Source organism: Erpetoichthys calabaricus, chromosome 4 (assembly GCF_900747795.2).
Source record: "Erpetoichthys calabaricus chromosome 4, fErpCal1.3, whole genome shotgun sequence".
In the NCBI taxonomy this organism is placed as follows: domain Eukaryota; kingdom Metazoa; phylum Chordata; class Cladistia; order Polypteriformes; family Polypteridae; genus Erpetoichthys; species Erpetoichthys calabaricus.
The window spans coordinates 312,589,970-312,604,882 of NC_041397.2; the positions used below are offsets into that span (position 1 = coordinate 312,589,970).

At 39.1% G+C, this 14,913-nt stretch overlaps 1 protein-coding gene across 28 annotated transcripts in view; it reads left to right on the plus strand.

The window, feature by feature from the left end:
* LOC114644948 (uncharacterized) overlaps positions 1-14,913 on the plus strand; it is a 427,949-nt gene that overhangs the window by 49,291 nt on the left and 363,745 nt on the right. For 3 of the 28 annotated variants that reach the window (XM_051925813.1, XM_051925809.1, XM_051925802.1), the window contains exon 2: positions 12,112-12,159. The exons of the other annotated variants lie outside the window; for them this stretch is intronic. In XM_051925813.1, coding sequence (XP_051781773.1) covers positions 12,112-12,159 — 48 coding nt within the window. The remainder of the gene's footprint in view (positions 1-12,111; positions 12,160-14,913) is intronic. 28 annotated transcript variants of the gene reach the window in all.

A 14,913-nucleotide genomic window follows, 5' to 3' on the forward strand; every position in this document is an offset into this window, starting at 1 on the left:
GTCATGATTCATTTTGTGGAACTCATGGTTACTTCTCGACAGAGTTCCATTCGGAGATGATTTACATATAATGGATGGAAGGAAATCAATCCATTTTATAATCCTTCATACCCAGAACAGAATCATGGGAAAATCTCAGCCACCATGGATCGCAAAGGAAGAATAATCCCTGGACATAGCATCAGGCCATTGCAGGGAAGGAAATCCTTTTCTAAAAAGACCAAATCACAGTTAGTCAGTGACGGTTTAAATCCTAATTTGTGTGTCGTCAAACTGACTAATCAGACTGTATTCAGCACCCCCCCCACCCCCAAACTGCATACAGTAAAATTGCCAGTGTTAACTTTTACAGTGTTGAAGGAACCATTTAAGAGTTGACCCATATTTACACTTGTTTATGTTTATTTTCCACTAATTCACTGTACACTAAACATCCTTCTTTGATGGAGGGCCATGTTATTTAGTTCTATTAAAAGCGGCATTTGTTTGATTCATGTTAGAGGGACAAAAAGCAGACTCAAACAGAAGGTCCTTTCAGTAGTTTATTAATACAGTCAAATGTTCACAGCCTAAAAAGAGCTCAGGTTTTCAATTTCCATGTCCTCTGCTCTCCCTCATCCTTCTCACACTGCTTAGCACAATACGGAGCATCACTGTGAAATTCAGTCTGGCTGCAACCTTAAAACACAATGAACATTCAAATACTAAACTTGCAAACGTATAATTGTTACATTCATTATTTAAATTATCAGTTTATCTGTAAAATATGATTCAACATTATGGTATGTTGTCTTATCAGGACATTGAAAAGCTTTGGTAATGAAGTGGCTTACTGATGATGGACCAGCTGCAGACTTCCACAGCTCCACTGGACAACCAATTGGATTGCAGGCTTTTGTCACCTGGTTTACTTGACTTGCATCAGAATACCCTTCCCCATCCCTAATCTCAATCATTGTGTAAACAGGCATATCACTGATGCATAATTTAAACCCATAACCTCCTCAATGGAGTGGAGCTCTGGAGGTCCACAACTGGATTCTAATGGGATCACAGAGCTGTTTACTCTTAAGAGAGTATGAAAAATACACAAATGCAAAACAACGATGAATTATTCATTGAATTATCCATCAAGGCCGTGTCTTGTCACTGTTCTTATTTGTGGCTTTCATTGACAGGAAATTAAGGCAGGTGTGCAGTTAGAAGGGGGGTTGAGGTAGAATCGTTGCTTTATGCAGATGATGTTGTCTTCTTTACATCATCTGACTGAGAACTTCAACATGCACTCATGTCAGTCAACTTATGCTGTACATCCACAGACCACAAAGAAATAAACGAGGATTTGGGGAAAAAAAAACTTTACAAAAATAATTTCTTTAGTGATTTGGTCATAATGCATGCCACCTACTGCTGCATTAAAAAGGGTAATATTCAGGTTGTGAAAAAATCAGTCGAGACACATTTAAAAAGGTTTGGGGCAGCCACCCATATATTGTTCTTCGTTGCAGTGGGTTGATTTTTGACACAAGTGTCTTGGTTGGAGTCTAGACATGAACTGCTGAAGGTTTGAAAATATGGCGTTTTTAAGTGATTAAATCGGAAGTGATGTCAGAGAAACGGAAGTGACCTTCCTCTGACGTTAGTCTAGGTACCGGAACTGGAAGTGACATCATCCTAGACGCCAGAACCAGAAGTGACATCTTTAATATTGAGTCAGACAGGTATTCCCGCAGCTGGGGCCTCATGCATAACGGCGTGCGTAGAATTCACACTGAAACATGGTGTATGGACAAAAGTGGAATTGTGCGTATGCACAAAAAAATCCAGATGGATAAATCTGTGCGTACGGCAACTTCCACATTCTTCCACTTTGTAAATCTCGGTCAGCGTGAAAAGTAACACACGTGTATGTGCCTGTCGCTCCACCCCAACTCCTCCCAGAATTATGTCTCTTTGAATATGGAAATCAATATAAATAACCCTTAAGTTCAGTACTCTGTGAAAAGACAATGGCAAAAGCACGGGGGAAAATAGAACAATTTCAGTGAAATAGTAGAGGCAAGGAAAATGTACTATTTATTGGTTTAAACAGTGGCATAAACAGCAAAAGGAAGTTGATCGAGTGACATAGAGTGTTGGAGAAACTCAGAAGCTCAAGTTCACAAAGACACACAGTGCCCAAAATAAAAAAGAAGTAGTCAGAAATCAAAGTCACAGTGAAAAGGCGAGTCATAGCCCACCGTCTGAGTGTCATATGGAAGCTTATTAGGGTACAGAGAAAAAAAAATAGGAACACAGTTAAAAAAAATCTCCAAATGTCAACTTTAATCTCGAAATTTCCAATTTAATCATGTAGTTTATTTTGTCATTAAAGTAGAACATCACAACCTTCATCTTAAAATCATTTAATTTACTAGTTTCTCAAATCCCCTCGTAACTAAAGTAGCACGTTAAATGCTTCTTTCTATGTGTTCTTCTTTGTGCTCTGTGTGTGTGAATCACTATGTGCTTCTTAAACGGGCTTTCTCTTCCTCCAACAGGACACAGAATGCATTACATTCGTGATATCGCAGCTCCCAGAAAGAATACAGTGCGAGGCAGGAACAATACCTGAACGGGGCGCCAGCTGGTTGGTGCCACTGTCCACCATGTCCTCACATCTTTAATTATTAGCAATAGTAGCAGTAGATTATTTAAATGATGTTGAAATTTTATCTGTATAATGTAATAAACATACTTTTCTGCATTTCATCTTAAAAATGATATCAAGAGCTCCAAGAAGACAACGCTTGGAAATCTAAATTGACTTAGAAACTAGTCATCACGTAAATATGTGCTTTATAAAGTGGCTCAGGTTGTGCAATATTATAACAGTATCACAAGTTTACAGAGACATAATTGTACTTATAAGTACAAACAGTTCAACCAGGAACAATTGATGGACTGATTTAGTGCGTTTATAGTTCTTGGGATGAAACTGATTTTGAACCGCGAGGTCCCTACAGGAAAGGCTCTGAAGTGTTTGTCACATGAGAGCAGTTCAAATAGACTGTGTGCATGGCTGAGGCAGAATGTGCTTGATGCTGTATACCGATATTTCTCTTTCCGATCAGTTGCTGTATTGTGTGATTCCACACTCAGATACAGTGGGTGAAATTCTCCGAGTGAGAGCAACAACGCTAAAGCAGCTATGGTATTTGGAATAGCTTGGCCATTACGTGCACCATTATATTGTTACAAGTTAATTACAATCAGATGCCTTAAACTAATAAACAATATGCGGAGTGCATTTGATAAAGCAGTATCAGGGATGTGGATCTAAAAAAAGAAAGGGAAACCACACTGGAATAATAGCACTGCTTTGACACTGGGTGCCGCCAGTTTGTAAAACCGAGCAGAGAACTTGCGTATGCCAGGGATTGAGCTGGCGTGAAAATGTGCATGGCTTCACGCCAAGTATAGTTTTTATACATCGCGATGAAAGTGTGGAAACGGGGTTATACAAAATTTTTGTGTGTACGCACTGTTCATACATAAGGCCCCTGGTCTGTAGAGATAACAGGAGAAGGTTTAGTGCACCCTGCCACACCCTGGCCTGGTGTGGAATTACCTTCGCTTGGTCCATTCAACGTCCTCATGCTCGCACGTGTGTGACTAGGTAAATGTTCTGATTTGATTCATACAATATTTATGTTCAGAATTCTGGGTGTCATCATATATGCATTTCTGAGGTGGGTTGGCACCCTGCCCAGGATTGGTTCCTGCCTTGTGCCCTGTGTTGGCTGGGATTGGATCCAGCAGACCCCCGTGACCCTGTGTTCGGATTCAGCGGGTTGGAAAATGGATGGATCATATATGCATTTGTGGGACCATCCTGATTTGTTTGGTAGAAGCCCTAATTATAATATTTCTGAATCAGCAAACAAAACATGTTTTTGTATTGTTGGATTTTTTTCCCCAATCATTTATTGAATTTGTATAATGTAATGCAGGTATTAAGATCAGGAAAGCCAGGGCCTATCCTGGCAACAGTAGGCCAAAGGCAGGATAAGGATGAAAGTAAGTTTAAACCAAGAGCTCTGGGGCTATCCAATGAACCATAATGCCACTTCATTGGTCACTCCAATCAGACCCAGAGCGCGTGTATTTACGTGAAGTGTGCAATGGACTGGCAGCTCCTCTAGCGGTGGTTCCTGTCTTGTGCCCAGTCTTGCCAGGATACACTCTTTGTACACAAGTCTAAGCACGCTGTCTGTTGTTAAGAGTGAGCATGCGCACGTGTTATTTCTGTATCTGATATGCAGAAACGCTGTACTTCCAGGATTCTGCACATTGCCGCATTTGATTGATTGTTTGTTGACTTTTCGTGCATCTGTTTGATGTAAGTTATACACTTTGATGTTAGTCTTATTAGAAATATAACAATTTTTCTGCAAGTAATGATAAAGCTCTTAACGATATTTTACCAACGTGTTCAGGCAGCCCTTTATGTCAAAGTGTGTTCAGTTTAACGTTTAAAACTGTATAAAGTACGTTCAGAAATGTTGTTTCTTTATTAATATATAAGAGCTTCTAGAAAACAGATTTGGTAATGGCTGTTTAAGTGATGATTTGTTCAAGTCTGTACAGTGCTAACGCATTTGGTAACTTTTATTCAGCACCTTTGCCAACGACAGCACGTTATAGCGCTCTGTTATTTTCTGCCGCCATCTACTGACCTTTTTGGGTATTACCTGTTTTTAGCATTCTGTGAGTTTATAATTTTATGACAGTTATTTAATGTTACTGTATTTGTTCTGTTTCAGAAACCAGACAAACATTTATCTGCAAGTAAATATTTAGCTCTACAAAGCCATTGCAACAAATCCTTCCTTTGCAACGTTCAGCAGTTAACTGAGTCTTTCTACATTAATTCTGATCTGCTTCATCCTTTTTATCTGGGACTAGCAAAATACCCGCGCTTCGCAGCGGAGAAGTAGTGTGTTAAAGAGGTTATGAAAAAGTAAAGGAAACATTTTAAAAAAAACGTAACATGATTGTCAATGTAATTGTGTTGTCATTGTTATGAGTGTTGCTGTCATATATATATATACATATACACATATACACACACATATACACACATATACAGATATATTATATATACATATACACATGTATTTTTTATATATATATTTTTATATATATATATATATATATATATATATATATATATATATATACACATACATACATACATATACACACATAGATGCACTTACAATAACATAGAAATCAATATAAACAACATTAACATCATTATCATATGAGAATATGAAGTAATATATAAGAAGCACATTTCATATAAATATAAATTATTAAACAGTAAAATCTTCTTCTATAATTTGCTACCGTGGCTTTTCGTTGGTCTGTCCAGGATTTTAAATCACCTGTAGCTTGCAAACCGTTTCACCTATTGACTTGAAATGTGGTACACATATAATACGTCACGTCTGCTATCCGCTTTATGGGTGATGATTGTTTTACTCTTTTTATGTTTATTTGATTTTAGAATCAACTCCTATCTGCGCACACCAGGGCGGCCGTGGGCAGATGCGTATGATGTATTCACTCCATGTTATCGTGCATTGCGCTGTCAGTGGTATTTTGATAAAAGAATTTGAACAATATATAAGAAGCGTATAAATTATTAAACAGTAAAACATTAACATTTAAGAAGTAAAGTTACATTGAGTACTACTGCAGTGCCTTCGGGTATACCTCATTTTTTCTTTGCCCATTACATGCTTAAATGTATACATTTTTTGGTGTACCTACCCGAGAACACGCGACATATAACCGACCGTGGGAGAAGCATGGATTTTAAACACGCGTTGAGTTCATCTGCTGGTCTCCCTCGTGGAATAACTGGTAATGTTTGACTAAAATATACAGCGAGTAAAACGACATTACCTCCTTTTTTTTTTTTACGATCTCTGAGATGTTGCTTTTTTCGGTTCAAGGCTTCATAAGCTGTTTTATGTTGTATGGTGTACTTATCCCAAACCATCATCTTTGAATGTTGCAAGGCTTTCGCCTTGTATGTAGATCGGGGTAATTACATTCATTGCATTCCTAGTCTGAATCACAATCTGATTGTATGGGTGGTTACCTGGCACTGTAGGGTTGCCACCCGTCCTTTAAAATACGGAATCGTGCCGCGTTTGAGAATGAAATTGCGCGTCCCGTTTTGAATCAATACTGGATGGGATTTATCCCGTATTTTTTTTATCATTTTTTTTTTAAAGCAGCGTCTCATGCAAATCATCCCACACGCATTTTATGAAGATGCCTCCTTTCCTACTTTTGATTGGGTAATACTTGATGTCATCGTTAGTTTGATTGGTGTTTTTAACTGTCCAGTGAGGAGGGCGTGTCTTTTAAGTACAGTCTGCAAAGTGTTGGCACTGAGATGTGGCGTCAGCGCCATAGTTGAAGCCCCTAACGTTGCGGTCAGCAAGTCGGCTAACATCCGCCATGTGCCGTCTTTCAGTTGCGAGAAGCAGATCATAGAATGGTTGAAACTGTTGCCCCTAACGTTGCGCCACGGCGTGTGGTTCGTTTATACCTCGTGTCTTGTCATTAAACTTTTATCTCGCGAATATGTTATTGCAATCCGCAGCGGGAGCGTTTCTATAAACTTAATTTAAAGTTACGTTTTACACCGTGCTTTGTTTCCCTTATGAACATGCTTGTATGCTTAACTCGCTCCGTTCTCAATTGTTTAATTAATTTTTTGCTGTTTGCGGCTGTTCCTCCATTTCCCCCTACTTCGTTCTTTTATCTCGCGAATAAGTTATTGCAATCCTTAACGGGAGCGTTTCAATAAACTGATTGAAAATAGTTTTGCATTTACCTTTTTAGTAAAAGGCGAGCTTTTAAGCCTGAGAAATCACCCCGTAAATGCACACGTTTCATTGGACATGTGTTAATATGTATGGTTACACAGTATTAAAAGACAGTGAACAACGTCAGTTACCTTTCTTCCCGCGTTTGATAAAAGGTGAGATTTTAAGCCTGAGAAATCAGCCCGTAAATGCACACGTTTAATTGCACATGTGTTAATATGTATGCTTACACAGTATTAAAAGATAGTCAAAAATTAACGTCATTTACCTTCGTTCCCGCGTGTGACTCGTGCTGTAAATGTCTTCCTTGTTTTTAGTTCATGTGATTACGTAGGAGGCGTGATGACGCAATACGTGACTCCGCCTCCTCCATTACAGTGTATGGACAAAAAATATGTTCCAGTTATGACCATTACGCTTTGAATTTCGAAATGAAACCTGCCTAACTTTTGTAAGTAAGCTGTAAGGAATGAGCCTGCCAAATTTCAGCCTTCCACCTACACGGGAACTTGGAGAATTAGTGATGAGTGAGTCAGTCAGTCAGTGAGTGAGTGAGTGAGTGAGTCAGTGAGGGCTTTGCCTTTTATTAGTATAGACTAGCAAAATACCCGCGCTTCGCAGCGGAGAAGTAGTGTGTTAAAGAGGTTATGAAAAAAAAAAGGAAACATTTTAAAAATAACGTAACATGATTGTCAATGTAATTGTGTTGTCATTGTTATGAGTGTTGCTGTGTTTTATATATATAAAATACACACACACACATATAAACATATATATACATATACATATACACATATATATACATATCTACATATATATATATATATATATATATACATATACACATCCACATATCAACATATATATATACACATATATACACACACACACGCTTTATGGGTGATGATTGTTTTACTCTTTTTATGTTTATATTATTTTATTGTAGAATCAACTCCTATCTGCGCACAGCAGGGCAGCCGTGGGCGGATGCGTATGGTGTATTCACTCCATGTTATCGTGCATTGCGCTGTCAGTGGTATTTTGATAAAAGAATTTGAACAACATATAAGAAGCGTATAAATTATTAAACAGTAAAACATTAACATTTAAGAAGTAAAGTTACATTAAGTACTACTGCAGTGCCTTCGGGTATACCTCATTTTTTGTTTGCCCATTACATGCTTAAATGTATACATTTTTTGGTGCACCTACCCGAGAACACGCGACATATAACCGAGCGTGGGAGAAGCATGGATTTTAAACACGCGTTGAGTTCATCTGCTGGTCTCCCTCGTGGAATAACTGGTAATGTTTGACTAAAATCTACAGCGAGTAAAACGACATTACCTCCTATTTTTTTTTTTACGATCTCTGAGATCTTGCTTTTTTCGGTTCAAGGCTTCATAACCTCTTTTATGTTGTATGGTGTACTTATCCCAAACCATCATCTTTGAATGTTGCAAGACTTTCGCCTTGTATGTAGATGGGGGTAATTACATTCATTGCATTCCTAGTCTGAATCACAATCTGATTGTATGGGTGGTCACCTGGCACTGTAGGGTTGCCACCCGTCCTTTAAAATACGGAATCGTGCCGCGTTTGAGAATGAAATTGCGCGTCCCGTTTTGAATCAATACTGGACGGGATTTATCCCGTATTTTTTTTATCATTTTTTTTTTAAAGCAGCGTCTCATGCAAATCATCCCACACGCATTTTATGAAGATGCCTCCTTTCGTACTTTTGATTGGGTAATACTTGATGTCATCGTTAGTTTGATTGGTGTTTTTAACTGTCCAGTGAGGAGGGCGTGTCTTTTAAGTACAGTATGCAAAGTGTTGGCACTGAGATGTGGCGTCAGCGCCATAGTTGAAGCCCCTAACGTTGCGGTGAGCAAGTCGGCTAACATCCGCCATGTGCCGTCTTTCAGTTGCGAGAAGCAGATCATAGAATGGTTGAAACTGTTGCCCCTAACGTTGCGCCACGGCGTGTGGTTCGTTTATACCTCGTGTCTTCTCATGAAACTTTTATCTCGCGAATATGTTATTGCAATCCGCAGCGGGAGCGTTTCTATAAACTTAATTTAAACTTACGTTTTACACCGTGCTTTGTTTCCCTTATGAACATGCTTGTATGCTTAACTCGCTCCGGGAGCGTTTCTATAAACTTAATTTAAACTTACGTTTTACACCGTGCTTTGTTTCCCTTATGAAAATGCTTGTATGCTTAACTCGCTCCGTTCTCAATTGTTTAATTAATTTTTTGCTCTTCGCTGTTTGCGGCTGTTCCTTCATTTCCCCCTACTTCGTTCTTTTATCTCGCGAATATGTTATTGCAATCCTTAACGGGAGCATTTCAATAAACTGATTGAAAATAGTTTTGCATTTACCTTTTTAGTAAAAGGCGAGCTTTTAAGCCTGAGAAATCACCCCGTAAATGCACACGTTTAATTGGACATGTGTTAATATGTATGGTTACACAGTATTAAAAGACAGTGAACAACGTCAGTTACCTTTCTTCCCGCGTTTGATAAAAGGTGAGCTTTTAAGCCTGAGAAATCACCCCGTAAATGCACACGTTTAATTGCACATGTGTTAATATGTATGCTTACACAGTATTAAAAGACAGTCAAAAATTAACGTCATTTACCTTCGTTCCCGCGTGTGACTCGTGCTGTAAATATCTTCCTTGTTTTTAGTTCACGTGATTACGTAGGAGGCGTGATGACGCGATATGTGACTCCGCCTCCTCCATTACAGTGTATGGACAAAAAATATGTTCCAGTTATGACCATTACGCTTTGAATTTCGAAATGAAACCTGCCAAACTTTTGTAAGTAAGCTGTAAGGAATGAGCCTGCCAAATTTCAGCCTTCTACCTACACGGGAAGTTGGAGAATTAGTGATGAGTGAGTCAGTGAGTGAGTGAGTCAGTCAGTCAGTGAGGGCTTTGCCTTTTATTAGTATAGATTAGGATTTGGTGCCACATACACACCAGTTTGACACACGCACTTTTTAACACTCTTCTTCTCTCCAGCAACCTTACATTAGATTAAAAATGCTAAGAAAATAGATAGATGTGATATGAATGTTAAAAATACTGATGTTAATATCATTTACATGCCTAATTCCTCAGGCTGGAATGGCCAACTCAAGATGGCTCCCTTTTGGAGATGGCTGCCCTGGGCCGACCTTTCCAGGTGGGGATGCTCTATGACTGCCGCACCGACTTGCTCATTCCAGGTAAGAGTAAAGTCAAGATTTTATGTTTGCTCTCTCAAAGAAAAAAAAAGAAAAAAAAAAAAACACCTGCAGTGATATTTTGGGATCCATGTTTGACCAAATTACAATTTTTTTGTTCGTTTCATTTTGTTTTTATGACCAGATGTCACTCTATGGGACTTGGAAAACCTCAAGAAAGACATCAAAATGAAACCGCAGAAGAACACGCAGGTCAACATCATCACTTTGGACTCCTTGGATGAGAAAACTTCCATCTTAAATATGACAGCCTCCCTAAAAGCGAGCTTCTTGTGTGGCTTGATTGAGGCTGATGGAGCTGCCAAGTACCTCAATGACACCAAATCATCCAAACGTCAGTCCAGAGTCACCCTGCACTACGGCATGACCACGAGAATGGAGCAGCTCAGCTGGAGCCACTTGGAGAATCAGAACGTCATCTATCCAGAAGTGTTTGAGCAGAAATCAGCCACCCATGTTGTTATAGGTGTGTTGTATGGCGTTCAGGCTTTTTTTGTTTTTGATAAAAGAAATTCTAAAGAGGAACAGAGCCAAGATATTACGCAAAAATTAGAAATATTAATTCAAAAATGTATTTCTGTTGATAGAAAAGATTTAAAAATGACAGATACTGACAAGAAAATTGCTGACCATCTTAACTGCACGTTCTATGGTGATTTTGCCCTTCATCACAATCCTACAAGCTTTCAGGATGCCATGGAGATTTACACAAACTTGCCAAGTAAACTTGGAAAAGACGACGAGTTAGCTGTGCCCATCCAGGTCTGGTTATACCCACTGAAACATCTCAATTCACAGGCTGCTCAGCTGATACAAGAGATCAGTGTGGCACTTGTGTCCAAATCTCAGGAGGTCCTGGAGGAGATAGACGAGCACATCATGAGATGTAATGACATCATGAATGACAATGTTGTTAAAAACTTTCCTGTAATTAAGAAAAATGCAGAGCAATTCAAATCAGTGCTTAATCAATATAAATGTAATTTCCAAAAAGACCTTGCAAGGGTCTTACCAAATATAAGGGGTGGGGGTGCAAATGAGGAACAGCTAGCAGACATCCTGAAGAAGAAGGAAGAGTCGCCATTTAACAAGTGTGCTATAACAACATGGCTGAATAAAAGAGAAAAGGAAATCAGCATGCTCACAAAGGTCTTCAATCAAATTACAGAGATGAAACTTGATAACGTTATTAATGGCCAGGATCAATATGACGCTAGCATAGAAAATACTGTCTGCTTGACTTTCACCTCACTTCATGTGTGTCAGTCATACATATCAGAAATGGAACGCTATCTTCAAGCCCCTTATTGTCAGTCCTCAGATCACCTGTCAGAGCCAAGTGAAGAGTTAATCATCCAAAATTTCGTTGAATTTGCTGAAATTAACCAAAGAAGCAAGACAATGAGATTTCTCGTTCACTCCATCCCTGATGACAAATATCCTGGGGTGACAATCTATCTTTATAAATCTGGGAATCTCATCAGCCATAAATTTCAGCTTCCATCTAAACCTGAGCCTCTTGCGGCTGATTCTCGAACAGACAACAGCGTAACCCTGAAGTTACAAGTCCAGAAGTCTGATTCAGAAGGGTACAGAGTGGAGTATAAGCTACCTGAAGATGAAGAGTGGAAGACTGTGGACACAAGAGACACCGTTGAACAGGTTACGATTGCAAAGTTACGTCCTAATTCAACATATCAATTCAGACACAGAGCCGTTTGTGAAGTGGGTGTCAGTGAGGCCAGTGATATGATTGAAGTGAAGACACTACCTGTTAAAAACCTTAAAGGTAAACTTGCTATAAAACAACAATGTAAGAAGATTAAAGATAGAAATCATCTTGAACTGTACCTTTTGTCTTTGCAATCAGAGCTCATAAACAAAGAGAAAAATATTAAAAAATGTACCTTTGGAAACAGAACATTAATCAAACCTTCAAAAACCGTTATGATCCTTGGAGCCACAGGTTCTGGCAAATCCACCCTGATCAATGGAATGGTCAACTACATCTTAGGTGTGAAGTGGAAGGATGACTTTAGATTCAAGTTAATCCATGAAGAAACTTCGAAAAGTCAAGCTGCAAGTCAGACGTCTGCTGTCACTGCCTATGAATTGTACCACCAGGATTCTTTCAAGGTCCCATACTCCTTCACTATAGTCGACACGCCAGGTTTTGGAGACACTACAGGAATTCAGCGGGACAAACAAATCACAGACCAAATACGAGAATGTTTCTCTTCCCCACAGGGTGTTCAGCACATTAACGCAGTGTGCTTTGTAGTTCAGGCCTCCCAAGCTCGACTGACATACACACAGAAGTACATCTTTGACTCCATTTTGTCCATTTTTGGTAAAGACATAGCCAATAACATCCTGGTCCTGATCACATTTTCAGATGGACAGCATCCACCAGTTCTTGATGCCATCACAGAGTCTAACATACCATTCTCCAAAGATGACAAAGGGAGACCTCTGTTTTTCAAATTTAATAATTCGTCCATCTTTGCTAATAACAAGACTAATTGCAGTAATTTTGACAAAATGTTTTGGGACATGGGTGCAGAGAATATGAAGAAGTTTTTTGATTCCTTATGGAAGATGGATGACAAAAGTTTAGCACTGACTAAAGAGGTGCTTAAGGAGCGCAGGAGCTTGCAGGCAGCAGTGGAAGGATTGCAGTCTCAAATTAAAGCAGGATTGGTTAAACTTGAAGAAATTAGAAAAACCCGTGACATTTTAAATAAGCACATTGCTGATGTAGAGAGCAACAAGGACTTTGAGTATGAAGTGGACATAACTGAGACAATAAGAGAGAGCATTGCAGGCACCGGAACGTTCATCACTAACTGTGAAATATGCAACTTCACCTGTCATTATCCATGTGGGATACCAAATGATGAGGATAAGATCTATTGTGCTGCAATAAGGGACGGGAACTGCACTGTTTGTCCTGGTAAGTGTGAATGGAGTGATCACTCCAACCAACAGCACATATTCATCTATAAAACTAAAAAGGTCAAGAAGACGTACGATGAGCTTAAGAAGAAATACGAAAAAGCTGTAGGGAAGAAGATGACAACTGAACAAGTGTTTGAGCAGCTTCAGGATGAGCTGGATGTTGTAAAAGAGGAGGTTTGTAAACTCATTGAAGTATCACATGAAAGTATAAAACAACTTGAAAAAATCGCCCTCAAACCAAACCCGCTGTCCACTCCCGAGTACATTGAGCTCCTCATTCAGTCTGAAGAACAAGAAGCACAGCCGGGATGGATGGAGCGAGTGAAGGCACTGCAGGAACTGAAAGAACAGGCAGTGATAATAGAAAAACTCAGCAGAAATGAAGAACTCCTACCAAGTGAGCAGAAGAAGTATGATGATCAAGAAGAAAGGAAGAAAAACAGGGGAAAAGTTTTGGGTTGAGTAGTAGAACATATAAGGGAGGTAAAAGATTAGTTTATGATTTTATTAAATAAAGATGAAACATGATTTAATGCTGTCTTACTATATTGACATTGTTTTACAATCACCACAATTTAGAATAAACACATTTAAATAATAAATATATGTAAAATAACAGAAATCTCCTAAGGCCTGAGCTCCACCATTTACGTTTGTTGTTTAACGAGTCTGTTTTTAATGAAGTTGGTGCAACAGTGAAGTGCACTTTGAGTGACACAAATGAAAGAAAAATGATTAGCACTCTACTCTACTTATACAAAATTATATTTCTGTCTATCTATATTTGCATTGATTGAATTATAATAAAGTACATACATCAAAGTACAATTGTTAATAAAAGGAGTGATTTGCTGACACCAGCTGAACTGTGGTTGATGTCTTTATTGGTCGAGGACCGTCTGTTCTGTCTATTTAGCTTATTCATTAATTACAAGTTGTGCTCCTAAAAGTTGTTTTTCCTGTTGATAAATGGACACACAAAGATTTTCACAGGTTTATTTCTTTTTATTAGAGATTTTGGCTCATTGCTCAACAACAGGGTCTAAACCTTCATGTTTCAATGATACAGGAGTATAAGAGGAGACTTTTTAAGAAACAAAAATCGGCGATGAAAATGAAGATCAGCCAGCAGGGTCTGCTAATAGGCAGTAAGCCTTGTGGTTACAGGATGTAATAAGAGGACAAACGACTCAGAAAGAGTTGGGGTGGTAGCCCCATATAATGTCTTCCAAACACAAAAAAATAATTAGACTTTCCGTCTGTGGATCAAAACCTTTGATAAAGAAAAAAGGTTACATTGGGGGTGTTGTGGGGTACAAAATCTGTACCTTTTGGTTTATATTTCCATTATATTTTGTTCAAGACAAGACAACAGATTAATCTACATTCAGGACAAATCAAAGCATGTCTTCTTCTCAGTTATACCTCACTTTTAAAACAGCTGTTCCAACAAAGAAAGGAAGACATGCTGGTGGCTCAATTACTTTATAACCTGAGAAAGGATGGACATCTAATTATTTTACAGCCTGGGAAAGGAAGATCTGCCGACACCTCAGAGAACATGAAAGGTTTAATTGTTTGGGAAAACAAAGCCCCTCTGTTGTCCGGGGCTATATGCCCCTGGTAGGGCCACCCAAGGCAAACTGATCGTAGGTGATGGATGAGACAAAGAGCAGTTCAACAAACCTCCAATGATGAATGAAAACTTTGGACGGCGTTTTCCCTCGCCCGGACGCGGGTCACCGGGGCCCCCCTCTGCAGCCAGGCCTGGTGGTGGGGCTCGATGGCGAGCGCCTGGTGGCCGGGCCTG